General features: G+C 39.2%; 1 protein-coding gene across 1 annotated transcript in view; it reads left to right on the forward strand.

Annotated features, from left to right (window-relative positions):
- The window catches only part of ARNT2 (aryl hydrocarbon receptor nuclear translocator 2), a 258,400-nt gene extending 247,855 nt beyond the window's left edge, over positions 1 to 10,545 (forward strand). Inside the window, exons 17-18 of the mRNA XM_044660152.1 lie at positions 7,954 to 8,090; positions 10,434 to 10,545. Of these exons, the coding sequence (XP_044516087.1) occupies positions 7,954 to 8,090; positions 10,434 to 10,532 (236 nt within the window). The 3' untranslated portion in view covers positions 10,533 to 10,545. The remainder of the gene's footprint in view (positions 1 to 7,953; positions 8,091 to 10,433) is intronic.
- The last annotated feature ends 8,192 nt before the right edge of the window (positions 10,546 to 18,737 follow it).

Genomic DNA, 18,737 nt, shown 5'->3' on the forward strand with positions numbered 1-18,737 from the left:
CACTCTCCTCCCCCCTCTGTCTCTCCCCACCCCGTCTCTCTTCCTCCCCTCTCTCCCCTCTCTTCCCCCTTCCTCTCTTCTTCCTCCCTCTCTTTCTCTCTCTCTTGCTCTCTCCCTCCTCCCCCCTCTCTCTCCCCCTCTGTCCCTCCCCATCCCTACTCTCTCTCCCTCCCTACCTCTCTGGGCACCAATTGGACCAAAGCTCTGATAGCCAAGCTAGCATGAAAATTGTCAACCATGAATAGCTTTCTTATATGCACACACACACACACACACACATACACACGAGCGCATGCACACACAAACATACATCAATAAAGCAGAGTTGAACAGACATTCCAAATGCAACTGTTTTGTAGGTATTAAACATTCTGAAGAACCATCACTCTTTTTTTCACAATGTCTTATATTTTATAGAAAAAAGATGGGAAGCTATACAATCTCAAAGTGCTTCTGTTGATGAATAAATCGTACTCACAAGTACCACTGACACATGCATGATGTACATGTACAATGTGCATCCAAACTGACTGAGTTGACCAGTGATAACTGAAGAAATGTGGTCAGCTGTGGGAATGGTTGCCATGGTTCAGGTGATGAAGAACGCCATGGTCCACCAGCTCATACTCTCCCACCACCAATAATCTGCATGATTATTCAGTAGCAAATGTCAGAGACTTCAAAAAATATTAGAAACAAAATCTAAAGGGAGATGAAGATGATTCCATTCTCTCCAGCTAAGAGTAATGCAGAATTTTTCTCTGGTTCAGTAAACCAAGGATTTGAATTTCACATGACAACTGCCCAGGTACCATCTAGTAAGCAGTTAATTCAGGAAGTTAAAAAGAAAACAAAATTAATATTCACTAGACTCCTCTGGACAGCTTTTGTGGCTGGTAAAATTATACTTTGAAAGGAAAGATAACTTGACCTGTAGCATCTTTGATTAATGAAATTGAAACTAGGTTTTTGTAACCTCAGTATATTTCTCAACCTTTCAAGAGTTAGCTCTGGACTCTTTATAGCCAAATTTCCCCTGTTAGTTCTAAGTCAGGCTGTGTTGACTTAAGCTCATAACTCTTCATAGTGAGGCCGCACAGCCAGTCCCATTTTGCTTGAATATGAGATTTCTGCAGAAACAGAGTACTATGCCAAGTGACCCATCCAATCCTTAAAGAACTAAATTTTTGTTGGAATAGATCCATGAAAGAGTTTGCCATTGCAACTAAGTCTAAAAAGAATAGCAAAGCCAAATGTGAAGCTAAATAATGTGAATAACTATTTTCAGAAATCCAATGAGTTCTAAACAGCCTGAATAATATAAGGTACAAATGTCTTGGTGAATTATTTAACCAAGAGTGAAATAATAAGCTATTTACATTAAATGGGCCTTTGGGATCTAAGATGTGTGTGTAGGTGGGGTAGGAGGTTAAGACCTCTCTATAGATTCTAAATTTTTTAATGTAATCTTACATTTTTTATATAACTCTTAGGAAGTTTCTGGTCTTTTTTGAAAGCACCATTTTTTGCCCTATGCTTACTGAGTTTGTAATTCCAAGTGAGTGATCATAGAGAGGCAACAAGACAGTAGATAAAGACTTGGTCTAGGAATCTGGAGGACTTGGATTTAAGTCCTAACTGATGCTTATTGGCTTTGTGATCCTAGAAGACAAGTCACAACTCCTCAGGATTCCCAGGCCACTATCTAGGACTCTTAAGTTACAGGGCAAGGACTGATCCCCACCGGAGGTTCCGTATGCCAATAAAAGGACAATTCTACTTAAAAAAAAAAAAAAAAAAAGTGAGCAGTAACCCCTGCCCACCATATCTCTGTTTTGTAGTGCACTGCCACTGCTACTCCACACGGTGACCTCATCCAATTAGGTATAACCAGATGGGATCTCTGAGGGTGAGCCTCAGACCTGTGAGCCTTTTAAGAAAGCATTTTTTAAAAATCTCCTTGCCATTAGTGGTCATCAGCAGGATGCCTGAATCAGCTGAATCTCTTGAAAGGGAAACTGTCAGCAAGGGTAAAGTTGCAGTGATTGATCCCAGATGAAAAAGGAGCATGCCATCCCACTGCCTCAGCTCCCTGGGATGCCACAAGCCTCCATCAGGATACATTTCACTCAGTGGGGGTTTACTCTTACCACAGTCTGGTGGAAACACCCAAGATCTGGTGTGTTGCTAGGAAATGGCGCTTGAAGCTCCATTACAACTCCCAGCTGTCTCTCTTTCCATTTTTGCTGATAGAGAAAATGACTGCTGATTCTTGGCGCCAAAATGGCAAGTCTGTATGTGCAGCAGCTCTAGGATGGCACAATTCTGATTTTGATATTCTGGAAGCAACCTAAGCCAGCTAGCCCAGGAAGGCTGTAGAGCTGAATGGCAGGAAGGAAAGGAGACTGAAGAGTAAGGGAGAGATGCAGATAGGATGCCTTAAGAAAGAAGAAGTCAACTAATGAGAACTTTTCATCAGAATTTTTTCTCTCCATTTAGTTTTTGTGAAGAGGCAAATTCTTTTGTTTTTTAAAATGTTAAATTTTATTTTTCTCTCAATATTTGCTTTATTTCTTCCTTTACAAAGTTTATTGGAATTCACAGCTTTGTACCAAAATGAAAGGTGGTATTTGCTTATTAAATACATTAGAACTTTCTTAACCATTTTCATTCTTCTAAATCTACATATTTTTTGGTTTGGCATTTTTTTCTAAAATCCTTATCTTCTGTCTTAGTATCATTTCTAAAATAGAATAGTGGCAAGGGCTAGACAATTGGAGTTAAGTGACTTGTCCAGCACCACACACCTAGGAAGTGTCTGAGGCCAGAGTTGAACCCAGGACTTTACATCTCCAGGCTAGAATAGTTTTTAACACAGTTTATCTAGGCCTGGAGTCAGGAGGACGTAGATTCAAATCTGGTCTCAGATATTTGCTAGCTATGAGGCCCTGGGGAAGTCACTTAGCCCCAATTGCCTAGTCCTGACCATTCTTCTTCCTTAGAATCGATATTTACTAGGACAGCTAGGTGGCTCAATTGATTGAGAGTCAGACTTAGAGATGGAAAACCCTGAGTTTAAATCTGGTCTCAGATACTTCCTAGCTGTGTGACCCTGGGCAAGTCACTTATTCCCCATTGCCTAGCCCATAACATTCTTCTGCTTAGAACCAATACACAGTATTGATTCTAAGACAGAGGTTAAGGGTTTAAAAAAAAAACTATTCTAAAACAAAGAACATTGAAGTAGCTCTAGTGTGTATAAGGGGAAAAGGTTGTTTGTTTTGGGAGGTTTTTCCAGCATCATTTAGGCTTTTACCTAGGATGTGGTGTAAGGTACGGGGTGTCCCAAAGGTCTTGGAGCACCCAGTATGTCTTGGAAAGTTTTAAAAGTTTGATGACTAAATGAAGTCATGAGATACAGTTAAAGACCTTCTATATTGGAGAAGTTTGTTAAAATTAAAGCTCTATTTCTGCTAAGGGATATCTTAGATGTGTTCATACATCCAAACTTAGATATACCTTATCCAAACTTAGTATAGACCTTATCCAAGGATAGCTTCTGTTTACTGTTTGCCATTTGCTATTTGCTAAACCAGCATAACTGATCAGGAGAAGGCAGACTGGAGAGGAGAACCTCTCCACAGCCCAAAAAGACAGTTATGCAAATAAATCCTAAGCCTGTGGGACAGGAGCAGGAAGCAAGTGAGGTAATTTGCTTCAGAAGAGGCAACTTTTTAGAAAAAAAATACCTCTTATCAATCATTTCATACCCTCCCCAAAAAACTTCCAGGGCACATTCACCTGAATCTTTTATATTTTATATGTTGTAAATATTTGAGTTTCAGAATAATGGCATATTATATTATATTATATTATATGCTCCAGACCTAATAATATTCCAGAATCAGATTATTTTTGCTCTTCTGTACTTAATAATTTTTTAAAAGGATTAAAACTAAATGGAGTTTTTTGCTTTAGTAAGAACTTGGAATCCTTTGTTGGCCTTTAAGTGAAATAAATGATATTATTAATGGCCAGAACACCTCCATGCCCCCAGTGATCATAGTTAATTGAGAAATAGACAGACAGACATATATAGAGAAAGAGAGAGATGGATAGATAGATAGATAGAAAGAAAGATAGATAGATAGATAGATAGATAGATAGATAGATAGATAGATAGATAGATAGGCAAGCAAGCAGATAGATAGATAGATAGATAGATAGATAGATAGATAGATAGATAGATAGATAGATAGGCAAGCAAGCAGATAGAGAGATAGAGAGAGAGAGAGAGAGAGAGAGAGAGAGATAGATAGATAGATAGATAGATAGATAGATAGATAGATAATATGTATGTGTGCTTATATATATGCACACACACATATATATATTTATAGCCATACATATTTCGCAAAGATCTAAAGGAAGGCCATTTGGGACTAGAAATTGATGCTTTCCAGAAACTCTATGAATGTTCTGATTTGTGCTCTAAAATTCTTAAGTATTTCAACTGATCTGTGATTTTGGTGATGTTCACACTCCCTCTGCTGACAAGGAGAACAACCCTCCGAGTCTCAATAGACCATCTTCTCCAGATACCTTAGCCAAAGAAAGTCATCCTCTGCAGCCATGGTCTAGTGATATTCTTACACCTAATGATCATCACGTATTAAGGCACTCACAATTCCCCCTGGGCACTTAACTCTATTGAAATTACTAACACTATACTATTGTGAGACGTACAAGCTGTATCTGACACATCCTTGATCTTGGACTATCTGTCCCAGCATACCTAAATGACACCAATTCTACACATATAGAAAGGATAATCACTACTGAGTATTGATAGCATTGCACAGATCTCTTTGGGCCAAATTCCCACTACTTGGTATCTATTTACCTCAAATATGTGCTATCTGTGTTCAAAAACCAAATTTGATTCTTACCATTAAAAAATAGATTAGTAAAGCTACACGTTGGGGCATCCTGAACTCTGGAAATATCTTCAAACTCCACAATAGCAAAGTGCTATTTTCTGTGGCATAAGACCCTCCCACTAGCACACAGCAACAGAGGGCTGATTTTGCCACAATTAGGTCCTGATTAGTAGGAAAAATGAACCTTATGAAAGGTTCACATGTATTCAAATTATCACTATTTCAAATTGTAACTGCATCACATATGGCCACTAATTTGAGCCCAGTAGATAAAAGCAGTGGGAATTCAAATAATAAGACCACTTCAGGATTATTCATACTAAATGGTATACTTTATCTTCCCCTCCCCACAATGTGACCAAACCTAAATTCTGGGGGAATCAAAGGCCTTTTAAAAAACATGTAATTCTCTGAAAGAGTGAGCAAGAAGTTTTATGGATGAGACAGTATCGTGGGGGAAAATCATCAGAGCTTGCCTTATACTTTTTAGTGAAAATTCCTTTTGCCTAAGTGACAGTAGAGTTCTATTAGAGTAAATGAATGGCCATGAATTAGTCTGTATAAAGTGTAGCTGGCCTCTCTTGCTTTTGAGAATGCTTTTAATAATATAGTTACCACTTAATATTCTGTAAACATCGGTGATAGGCTAAATAAGAAATCCAAAAGTTGCTATAGAAAATGATGATTTATCAAGGTATGATGCAGTGTATTTCTTCCTCCATTTCATATCCCAAGGTCCAAGACTGACATAATATCCATGCTTCAGATGGTATATACGTTTCCCATTGAGATCAACTAGAGCAATGCATTGGACATATTTGGCTTTGTGCCCACAAGAGGCAACCTAATATCTCAAAATCATTAGTATGATGCTTTGAATTAGAAAGAAAAAGTCATATCTGATGTGGTTTAAAGGAGGAAAATAAACCAACATTTCCTGGTGAAATAAAAAAAAGTTTACCTAAAAATCTGCTTGTTAGTATAACAAGTTAGTATAACAAGTATAACAAGTTTGTTAGTATATTTTTTCCATTAGGTGTTCTTTAAAAAATAATACAAGAATGGAGCAGCTAACAAAAAAAAATTTTAATTAAAAAAAAAATAAAGAATGGAGCAGCTAGGGAGCATAGGAGGGAGTGCATCAGGTCTGGAGTTGGGAGGTCCTGGGTTCAAATATGCCCTCAGCCACTTCCTAGATGTATTGACTCCAGGCAAGTCACTTAACCCAGTTGCCTAGCTCTTACAGCTCTTCTGCCTTGGAAATGACACTTAGTATTGATTCTAAGGCAGAAGGTGAGGGTTGTTAAAAAGATAATAATAATATAAGAGCTGAGTTACCTTTAATGGACAGATTCCCTTTCCAATGCCCTCAAAAGTTCTCTTCTTCCTTTGAATATGCAAGACTGAAATTCTGGTCTATGAATGGTAAAATTGTCCTCCTACATCGGAACAAATAGGTGCCAGGTCAGATAAATGCTACATTTGTGCATCATTTGTTATCAAAAAGATCTGAGACCATTTAGAATGATGTACGCATGCGCGCACACACACACACACACACACACACACACACGCACCCACACACACACCCCATATCAAATTGACTAAGAATATTAAAAAGAAAAGAAAGAAGAGGACTATTCCAAGGGGAGCATGGGAAATAAATTAAGATGTTATAAGACACTGGAGAAAAGGGTAATTTCTACATTTGGATATAAAACTTACCTCTAAACTTCCTGGAAGCTAAGGCAGAAAGGGAAATATATAGGGTTTCATCATTTTCACTGTTGAACAAGAGAAACTCAGAGATGAATTTACCAAGTAGATCTTTGTTGAGGGGGCATTGGGTAACATCACGGTCAGTTTTATCAACTATAAGAGACAAAGAAATGCTACTGGAATTAATTTTGTTCTTATTAAGTATCTTTAAGAGGTAAGAAGAAATTATTATCTTATCAGAAGTAATAGCTTATTCAAAATAGTATGATCTGTGATTGAGTTTGTTGTTCAATCAGAGCCCAAAAATCCAGGTCTGGTTGAAGATGCTTACAACCCTACAGGCATCTGGGAATCCAGTTTTGTCTTTTTTTTGTTTTTCCCAACTTTATTTAGTTAGTTAGTTTGCCATGAGAACCCAGTTTAAAAGTGAATCTTTTAGGGCAGCTGGCTAGCTCAGTGGATTGAGAACCAGGCCTAGAGATGGGAGGTCCTAGGTTCAAATCCGGCCTCAGACATTTCCCAGCTGTGTGACCCTGGACAAGTCACTTGACCCCCATTGCCCACCCTTACCACTCTTCCACCAAGGAAACAACAGAAAGTTATGGGTTTAAAAATTAAAAAAAAAAAAAAAGTGAATCTTTTAGGGGGTGGCTAGGTTGCTCAGTGGATAAAGAGCCAAGCCTTGAGATGAGAGGTCCTGGGTTCAAATCTGGCCTCAGACACTTTCTAGCTGTGTGACCCTGAACAAGGAACTTAACCCCCATTACCTAGCCCTGACTGCTCTTCTGCCTTAGAACCAATACTTGATAGTGATTCTAAGATGGAAGGGAAGCATTTTTTTTTAAAGTGAGTCTTTTTAAAACTTGTGATAAATACATTGCCACAGACAGTACTAATAAATGTGCCTGGCAGATGTCATATGAGGTAATCAATGGGCAATCATTTATGGCAAGATTTAAGTCATTCTATTAGACTGACAGGTGGTCTCCAGAGTAGGAATATGACAGGAGACCAGGAAGAAGCATTGCCTTTCTCACTACATGAACCCAAAGGCATAGAGGGTTTCTCTTTCTCCTCAGTCCATCTGCCATCTGGGTGCTTGATTTCATCTTTTTTTTTTTTTTCTTAACCAGAGAGAAAGAGACTCTCCTTTATGTGACAAGTACATAAGCTGAATTCTAGGTGAAATATTTTTTTCAGATTTATCAGAGACACTAGAGCTGAAGTAGTTCTTAGAGATCTCAGATCTTTAGTATCCATTTTAAAGAAACTGTCCTGCATCGGAATCTTTCAGCTGAAAGTGGACAAAGTAGCGGGCAGTTTCAAGGGAGGCCTTCAGAGGTCTGGTCGCAGTGGCAAAACCAGCATCATAATCAGCAGAGCAGTGACCAACATTCACATCAGCAGCCCAATCAGACTGAAGTATTCCAGGTAAATAGAGTACCTTCTCATAGGTACCGAATACTTTTATCTGCTTCCTATTCTCTTCTTCCCTGCTGCAGCATTCAAGTTTTTGCTTGTCCTCATTCAAGACCATAACTATGCCCCTTGATTAAAAGGGAATTAGGATGGGTGGCCCTGGGCAAGTCACTTAACCCCCATTGCTTAGCCCTTACCACTTTTCTGCCTTGGAACCAATACCCAGTATTCTAAGACAGAAAGTAAGGGTTTTTTGTTGGTTTTTTTTTTTTTTTTAAGGGAATTGGGTGCTTCCTTCAACAGCACATATACTAAAGGGGAATTGGAGGGAGAGGGGAGAGGAAAGTAAACATATCTCCAGTTATTTTGTACTTAACATGAATTCATTAAACATTGATATAACAAGGGGGCAGCTAAGCAGCTCAGTAAATTGCGAACCAAGGCTAGAGATGACAGGACCTGAGTTCAGATCTGGCTTTGTATACTTTCTAGCTGTGTGACTCTGGGCAAGTCACTTAACCCTCATTTCCTAGCCCTTACCACTCTTCTGCCTTGGAAACAATACTTAGTATTGATTCTAAGCTGGGAGCTAAGGATGGTTGGGTTTTTTTTAATTGATGTAACATAATAAAATCTTTAAACTTATTCAATATCAAAAGAGAAAATTTCATAAGGACAGGTCTGATATCTCATTGAAACTATATTTCCCCAGCAACCTGAATATAGCAGATCCTTGAGGAATGTTTATTATGACTGAGAATAAGCCCAGAATCTCAGAATCCCCCAATATGACAAAATTCTAGCATAAAAAATAAATGTCAGTCATATCCCATGTGCATATCCCATCCACAATGTCACCTGACTTCTGCAGACTTCTTTGGGCTTTAATCACCTCCAGCAGCTAGGACCTGTCCACCCTGGGAGGAGCTCACATTTCTTGTCTCTTCACTAGAGAGGGAGAGTTCCAGCGCCACCCAGTCCTTTGCCTTTTCTCTAATCCAGTTAATCATACTGCAGTCTGATTAGTTTGTCAGGGAGGCATCTTTCCCATGGGATGTTTCACTCTCTGCTGTGATGTTGGCTGCCCCATCACTTGTGCTCAGGGTGGACTGGACCTGGCTTTCTGGATATTGCCCCCACTGTCTTGCAGTATAACCCAGCTAAGTGGTGATCTCTCCTTTCTGATTTCAATGACTTTAATAACAACAACAACAAAATCTCACCTCCAGAAGGTTCAAGCAGGTAAGATGAACTCTGTATCTTTTCCTAAGCTGTTCAAATAGCACTCAACCCTACCCTGGCATCCCTAATGTTAGGGCCAAAGCTGTTCATTTCCCATTTCATCTCTTAGCCTCCTTTTGGCCTGGGCTAGCCTTGGTGCGATGAGATACCCTGTCCTCAGTGGTACCCTGAACAGCAGTGAAAATGAAACTTGGAGCTGGGGCATCCCACCCATTCAAATCTCTCTCTCTCTCTCTCTTTTTTAAATCTTTTATAGACCGTAGCAAAAAATCATTTGTATACTGATGAGGCCATGGATTTCCAGACCTATATACCTTCCTCTGTCAACTACTCAGGTTCCCTTTTTCATTATTAGCTTGCTACTCAATGTCCCTATGGATGAATGTTTAGAGATTCAGTTGCTTTTATTGTCACTAAAAGGCAACCGTTTCGTCTTACATGTACAGAGTACCCAGGTATTATACCAGGTCTTTTCCGTGAGCATTTCCTTAGCCATCAAAGAGAATAATCTTTTGTGCTTCCAAGATAATTACGATGGATCTCGAAGCACTTAACCAACATTGAACCTCCCCATAGCCCTGTGAGGAATGTACATGTTTCTGTCCCCATTTTCTACATGGGTAAACTGAGGCACAGAGAAGTTAACTGATTTGTTAAAACTAAAGGCATTAATGCTGGAAGCAAAGCTTGCCCACTGAAATCACTATCTTTCACATAAATAAAATATAAATTCTATAATCTACTAGCTGTTCCCCCTTTACCTGTCTGTTAGTTTATGGGTGTCCATAACATACAGTATACAGAGACTACCCTGCATTTTGTGCCTTCCTCTCACCTTAAAATTCAACCTGTTCACATAGACTAGTTTGTATATACTTATCCGTGGTAATGCTCTTAAAGAGAAATATTGTTGCCAGTGGAAGGAGTATCCATAGGAATCCTTAGAAAACCATAGTCTGATCTGAATTTTTCAGAGGCTTGTGGAGCAATTCCAGGTTGTGCCACTTAGAAAAATGAATCTGAGCCTATCTGGCAGGCCGGCCTCCTGGGATCTGCCCAGTTCTTTACCAAGTAACCCAGCTTTCTCTTTGGCTTTTTTCCCTTCTTCTACAGGACATGCTCCCGATGCCAGGAGACCCAACCCAGGGAACAGGCAATTATAATATTGAAGACTTTGCTGATCTAGGCATGTTCCCACCATTTTCTGAATAACGTCTAAGAGGAAACAAAAGAAGAAATCTCCCTCTACCCAGCGCCATTCTGTGAAACCATTCCCATTGTGCTTGGGGCCTGGCTTTGTCAGTGTTGTATTACCATATGACCCACCAAGGAAGGGATCCAATTTCTTGTATTCCAGTAGAAATTCCCTCATCTTTATTGCTCATATGTAATCTACCTTACTAGTGCCTGGGCTTTTCTATGGCTATCAGATATGGTACTCCGGGGAGTGGTAGAAATATTTTTATTTCATCTTATTTTATTTTGCCTCAGAAGTGAGTTTTGAGGGGTCCTTCGTATTGGAATGTGAGCCACCTCTGAGTAGACACTTTGGGTCTTTTTTAAAACAATCAGTGACAAATTTAGTCAGTACCCAAGGGAGAGGTCAGATAACACCCAGGGCTAAGACCTGCTACCATGAAAGTAAAACCGTGTTAACATATTGCTTTTTTAACTTCTGTTTGGCAAGGGGGGTGGGGGTGGGGGATGGGAAAGAGCAGGGATTCCGTTTCTTTTTGCCATGTTGTTTTTGCTCATATTGAAGATGAGAGGCAAAAGCCGTTAACCTGGGCCAGGTGAAGCCCACGAGCCTTTTCCTTTGCCTTGTGCAACAGAACTAAATCTGAATGTGTGTACATCTTAGTGCCATTTGTATATTTTGTGCTGTGTGAAGTGAATTTCCTGTTCTGGTAGATTCATTTTTATCTTGTGTCTGTCATGTGAGACCAAAGTGGGGGGGGGGGGAAGGGAGGGGGGTGAAAGGGAATGGAAAAGAAGATGGTCCACTGGGAAGCACAGCCATGGTGGTGGATCTACATTCCCTGAGCTCAGAAATGTTCTTGCAGATTGATCGTTCACATTCAGTGGGATGGAAATGACATACTTGCAAATGCTTACATTCCTGGTTTTGCACTGATTGTATGACCAAGACTAAGACTTCAATAGTAACTAACTAGAAATCAAAGACGAGTGTTAATTGTTCACTAAAGTTACCTCAATATGGAACTTCTAGCGTCTGATCATCTGATACAGGGTGAGGCGTTCTCTTTCTCCATCAGTTTATCTCATCAACTCTGTCAGATCCAAATTTGTCCATAGTGAGAATTTTTGCCATTTCTCCTCCTTAAAGTCAGACTATAGTAAGTCTCTTGCCCCTGTCTAGCAATGAGTCCCAAAGGAATAGCTCTGTGCTGAGCACAGCTTCCTTCTGTAAACTGGAAAGCACTCAGTGATGTCACTGACACAGCCTCGAGCAAAAGACCTTCCTGAAAATACAGTCCTTGGAACTTGGGTTGTCGGGGTCATTTGGGACCCTTTCAGTGAACATTTCAAGAGAAGGGAATGCTCCTAAGAATAAGCTGTGAACCTGACCATGATTCTCTGGTCCGAAGTGACCGTTTTCCATACAAATCTGCTCCAAATATGCAAGCTTTAACTTTTATCAGGATTAGCGATCCAAAGGGGACAGTGTTCTCATCTGTTTTTGCCACTAGAATCAGTTCCTCAAGGTGAGAGAGATTTCTAATATCCGAAACAAATTAGCCTCTGCTGCATCACCTCTAGAAGGGATTTTCTTCATTCTCTAAGCCAGTATATTCCTACAAAATTGCTCTGTTTTTCATCATCTAATTATGTACTGTATATAATTAATACCTGGAACAATAGAAAATTACCTATAAGTGATCATCTCCCCTGATTTTCAGCTTTTTTCTTTCTTCAAGGTTGTTTATATATTAACAGAGTTTATTTTCTACCTTTGATTTAAGAAAGGAATCAAAGAAATTATTTCAGCATTTCACATTCTAGTTATTGACACATATCTCATCGCCATTGTATCCCTTATATGTAAGAATGAAAGAAATAGATTAATCAATTCATCAAATGGTTGAGACAAAAGGGTTACCATCCAGTAGGAAAAAAACACCACCACCTAGCTAAACCTTACATGGAAATATGTGTGTTCTCCTTGAAGTCTATGAAGACTGAATGAACCAATGATTGTTTAATGAGTCAGCCAAGATATAGCCTGTGCTTTCCTTCCCCATCCATTCCGGTGAGCATTAAAAATTCATGCTTTCTAGGGCTATGTGAAATCAGAGTGGGCTGAGCTCATAGATTAGAAGTGAGGTGGAGATGTGTTCCTGATCCTCCCATTGCTTTCCATTATAGAACACTGAGACCTTGTCATTTCCAACTCTAAATCATTTGCTTCTCTGATTAACTTTGGGGTTAAGACCAGTATATTCAGAAATGTTGAAAGTCTTCAGCTCTTAAAATCTCATACGAATGATGATCTATAGGAAATGTTTCTCAGAATAGTTTCATACCATTACCAGCCTGGAGTTCTGGATTCATATTCTGAAAATTAATGCTGGATCTACGTTTATATATGTAAATACACATATAAACAAAGGAAAAGGGGGGATTTCATGATACATATATACATATATGTGTACAGATAGTGAGATTTTTAACTTAATGCATTTAATTCTTTTGTGCACAATCTGACATCAGAAGTCATTATGCTTCCAGGAGAAATGGCAAGCAATTCAGATTACTTCCTCTGAACTTCTTAAATGTCTTACATTCTGACAGAGCCAGAATATCCTGAAACAGCTTCTGCTTGCCTGCTCCTGCCCCTTTCCACTCTGGGTAATTATAAATGCATAATACCTTTCAAATGAGGCCAAGGAAATTTTAAATTAAAATGCAGAGGGTCCCTAGTAAAATGAGAAATGAAATGAAACCAAATTGCATTGATGGGTTTGACATGAAAGGCAAGACAAGTTTGTGTTCAAGTATAATCAGTAGACCAGTAAAAGTTGTTCCTGAGCTACCTGCTGTGTACCTAGAGAATACGAAATAAGTATCAGACAGGGTCCTGTCCTCGAGGAGCTTCCATCTCTACCTGTCTCACAAAGGTTTTTATTCGGGGTGCAGACAATTTAATTATGCTTTGTGTCCAAAGACTGGGATTGAATAGGTAATTGAAATCTAAAAGGAAGCAAAGGATTCCATAAATCTAACACTCTTCCATTAAAACATTTTATGAAGATTACTAACAAGTCCTGTAATATCCCCAAATCTTTGGTTCTGTAATAAGAAGTCAAATTGACTCCTCTGAGCTATATTGTTTTCCATTTTTTCCTGCTTACTTGCAGAATAAGGAAATGGCTAGAAAGCCCCCCCCCTTTTTTAAGAGGAGATGCAAAGAATCTAGATAACTCCCAAGCTAGATAATCAGCTCTCAGTGTTTTCCTAATTAAGGAGCTGAGTGTGGGAAAATTATTTTCTGAAATCCCACACATCTCTACGGCTATAGAGGAGAATAGAAATAAAAATCAATATCCCCGCATGTAAAGAAAAAGGACTTACTGCACCATGGTGTCTGATCATTTAATTTTGAATAGGAAAAAATATCATTTATCTTTTCTGTGGCATATTATGTATTTGGAGCAGGAATTCTCCTAGGCTCTATTTGGGCAATCCCAGTGTTCCCCAACCAATCCTTCCTCTATGTCTGGGCAGTGATTGATGTTGGGTTTGGTAAAGTGGGTAACTTTTAGTCTTCTTGTAGAGTACAAAGTAAAATTTTTCCCCTTATTCTGTAATCTTGATAGTTTCCATGTTCTCCTTCTCTTTTCCTGCCCCTCCTACTTTGTCTTGCCTGCTCAATCTTGAATGGCTTTCCTTGAGGTAGGTAGGCTCAGAAGCAATAGCTTTCCTTTCTCTTTAGTGGAAAAAGAACCCTGTGGGTGGCAACCTGTCTGCTGAGAATCAGCAAAAACATCTGAAAGGAAATTCCACAGAGGCCATGCTCACTGGAATGAGCTTGGGAGATATGATTATTTCATCAATAAAGGCTATTTAATGTAAGCATTGACTTTTATCCCTGGTTCTCTGTTCTATCTATATGTTGCGAAGGACTGAAAATGCTGCCTCAGTCTCCCTTTTGCTTATGCCTACATAGCATCTAGAACTGAAAGAAACCTTGCAGATTACCTGGTCCAAACACTGTAATTTATAGGTGAGGAAATTTAGGCTCAGAGAAATTAAGTGATGTGTCTAAAGTCAGAGAGTGGTGGAGCCAGGATACAAACTTAAGGTTTTGTGACCCCTAAATTGGCACTGTCACGGAGTCACCCAGGACATTTTGGTTATTCCAGTTGTTTTCTTCAGGAATTGCTATTGACAATATACTGAGAGTGTTAAAAGCCCACAAAATTTACATTTGGAATTTTTTCTTTTTCCTGATGAGTTGTTATCAAGTTGTAAGAGGAAAAGAGGGAGCCAACTTTGCTTATAACTCTGCTCCCACTCACCAAAGGGGAACACATTGAAGGCTGCTCATCCAGCAGTAAAGGAGAGTGATTTCATTCATTTTCGTTTGGTATCTCTTGCCAGGAGAAAAGATTAATGGAAAACGTGCCGGGCTAGTGAATGCTTTCAGCTTGTGGCAAAGTCACTTTACAACAATTATAATGTTTGCCATGAAATGAGTGTGAACCAATAACTTAACACATTGGCTTTGCAGAATTACCATGTCAAATAGGTGTCTAGGGGCAGAGACCACTTCTAATTTTCCCAGGTAAGGATTGTTATTAGAGACAGGATCCTGTTTCCTGATGTGGCCTCATAAGCAAAGAGAATAACGTGATTTGCCAAAGCCATGACTTACCACACTGTAGAATTAAACTTGCAGAAGTGATATGCCCATCATTCCCACTCCCACCAGCCTCTCCTGGAAGTCCAACCTGAAACCAGAAACACGCTGCAGTACTTACTGCCTTTGACAGCAATTGTTTTGGGGGCACAGTGCCACATGGTATAGGATTTACCCAATTACTCTGACATATATTTTTATACATAAGGGTATGCTTTTTGGAAAGTAAAGACAGCCCCTGAATTATAAATGCCTTATCAATGTTTTGCTGCCTTTTGCAATGGTCGAGCTTGGGTTGATTTCTAAGGATTTAGGTGAACCTCATTTTCTAAGTCATCGAGTTAAGGTTTCATGGACTGCATGGACATGAGACATCTCTTTATTCCCTTTAAAAAAAAAATCAAGAAGTCCTAGACTGACTTCAGGGGACAAGTTAAGCACTTAATTAATTCTCTGGTTAAATTCTTCATATGGATGTGAATTGTGCTGTGGATGAAATGTACTTTGTACTTCCTGAATGTTCTATATTTATGACTAACAGTTATAAAGTCATTTGTGTAAATGTATAACTAATAACTGACTTTTTAAAAGTTCAATACAATAAAAAAAATCATCAGCTGTGATTATGTGATTGATCTTGATTCTGGAATTGTCCAATACTTATTCCGCCTCCTTCGGGGTTAAGGATATCAGTGACCCTATCATATTACAGTTAACATTATTAGGTAGAGCTGATATTGAGGGGAGAGCAGCACATTCATGGATCCATAGCACAATACTAATATTTGCCTAGAATTATAAAACACCAGAGAAGAGAGTGCCAGAAGATCCTCTAGTCCAGTGATGGGCAAACTTTTTAAAGAGGGGGCCAAAGGAAAGGAAATGCTCATCTGTCTGTTTCTAAGGCAACTCTTTCGAAGTTTCATTGTATTGTATCCTACTCATTGTATTCGTCAGATTAGGAATAATGTCCTGCAGCTACCACATCTGGCCCCGCAGGCCATAGTTTGCCCATCACTGATCTAGTCCAAACACAACCACCCATGGAGGAATTCCTTCTGTAACATTCCTAAGAGTTGGCCTTCTATCATCTAGCCTCTGCTCAGAATCCTTCATTGATAGGAAAGTCATTACCTTACAAGGTAGTCCTTTCCATTATTAAACATTTCATTCTTAGAAAGTTCCTAATAGTGAACTGAAATCTCTCTCTCTATAGCTTCCACACGTGTGGGTTCTCCCTTTAAAGCTGTTATTTTTAAGTCCCCCAAGTTAGCATTTTAATATGTCAAAACACAATTACTAAAGACCAACAAACTTAGGCAGACCTAAGTTCGAATACAGCCTCAGAAACAGTTGTGTAACCTTAGCAAATCTTAGCAAAAAACTGTGTTTGCCTCAGTTTCCTCAACTGTGAAACAGATGAAAATAGCACTTGCCTCTAGATTGTTGAGATAATGTTTGTAAAGCACTTGGCACAATGCCTGGTATGTAGTAAGTATTTTTTTAAACGCTTACCTTCTGCCTTGGAATCAATACTATGTGTTGGTTCCAAGGCAAAAGAGTGATAAGCGCTAGGCAATGGGGGTTAAGTGACTTGACCAGGGTCACACAGCTAAGAAGTGTCCAAGGCCAGATTTGAACCTAGGACCTCCTGTGTCTTGGCCTGGCTCTCAATCCACTGAGTCAGCTAGTTGCCTCCTGTTTTTATTTTTTTTAAACCCTTACCTTCCTTCTTAGGATCAATACTGTATATTGAACCTAAGGCAAAAGAGTGGTAAGAGCTAGACAGTGAAGGTTAAGGGACTTGCCCAGGGTCACTCAGCTAGGAAATGGGTTTTTGGTTAGGTACTTTTTAAATGTTCTTTTCCTTCCTATTTGTTCATATTCAATAGGGCTACATATTTTACATCTTTAAAGATACAATGACTTCATCAGTGAATTTTATTGAATACCATTTATATATATATATGCTGTTGGGCAATATGGGAAATTGTAAAGATGAATAAATTCAAATTCCTACCCTTAAAGAGTCAGTCTAATTGGGGACACAAAGCATATGGGAAAATTACATAATATGAGATTTATTTATTAATTCTTTGCACCAAGGAGAAGGTAGGTGACTCAATGGATTGAGAGCCAGGCCTACAGAGAGGAGATCTGGGGATCAAATCTGATCTCAGATGCTTCCTAACTGTGTGATCCTGGATAAGTTACTTGACCCCCAGGGCCTAGCCCTGACCACTCTTCTGCCTTAGAACCAATGCATATTATTAATTCTAAGACAAAAGATAATGGTTTTTTAAAAATAATAATTCATTGCACCAGTAAGAAATGCCTCTAGACTGTACACTAAAATGCCAAAGAAATGATGGAGACTGTGGGTATAGAAAAGGTTACTCTAAATTGAATGACTTCAGGAACTTATTGGGATATGATCAAAGTCTTAATGGCTGGACATATATAAGGAGCTCCAAAATTTACTAAAGTTTAAAAAGGCACTTTTTTTTGGGTACACCCAATATAGAGAGGGGAAGGCATTCCAAACAAATAAAAAGGTGACTAAAAACAGGACTAAAGAAAAGTATATTCAATGTTCATGGAATAGCAAACAAATCATTTGAGCTTTAATAGGAGTTTTATATAGGTTGTTACACTACTGAGCAGCTTAGTAGGTAGACCCCACACAAGTCACTTTTTGTAGTTTTTTTAAAAGGAGAGACTATGTAGAATTTAGAGGCAGAAGGAACCTTTGAGATCACCTGATCCAGTGATGGCAAACCTTTTAGAGACCGAATGCCCAAACTGCACCCTCACCCCAGACAGGGGAGGGAAGAAGCGCTCCCATTGGGCTGCTGGGCACAGCAGTGGGTGATGTGAAAATATGTCCTTAGGCATGGTGGAGAGGGGGAAGGGAACCGCTCCCCCTGGCACGTGTGCCTTAGATTCACCAACACAAATGTCCTCATCCTTAAAAATGAGGCTCAGAAGGGTTGTGTAACTCATAAATGGCCATATGAGAAGAGTTTTAGACCTGGAGGGGACCTCAGGGGCCATGTATTCCCCAAACCCTCTCATTTTAGAACTAAAGAAACAGACCTAGAGAAATGAAATGATGAAATGTCCTAGTAATAAGTATCAAAGTTTCCACTAAAATGCTGGTCATTTGACTCCAAATCTATTATATCACTATACAATGTCTGAAGTTCTAACATCCCTTGATTCTCAGGACATGAATAGTGCAAGGTAAAGCTCCAAGTTCTCACTGAATGAATGACTAAAAACCCATATATTAATCTCTCACTTCGAACAAAGCACTGTGCTAAATTCCAGGAATATAAATCGAAAAGGAAGATAGTCTTTCTCTAGGTTAAGAAGACTTGGACTGCGGATTTTTGAGGGAGGGAGTCACATGGCAAAAGGAATTTTTCAGGCAGATTTTTTTAAATTCAGAACTGAAGTTCATCCGTATAGGGACCAGTTTCAGTTTGTGTGGAAAGCCCATCCACCAATGCATTTTGATCCTTTGTCTACAACTT

Source organism: Gracilinanus agilis, chromosome 2 (assembly GCF_016433145.1).
Source record: "Gracilinanus agilis isolate LMUSP501 chromosome 2, AgileGrace, whole genome shotgun sequence".
In the NCBI taxonomy this organism is placed as follows: Eukaryota; Metazoa; Chordata; class Mammalia; order Didelphimorphia; family Didelphidae; genus Gracilinanus; species Gracilinanus agilis.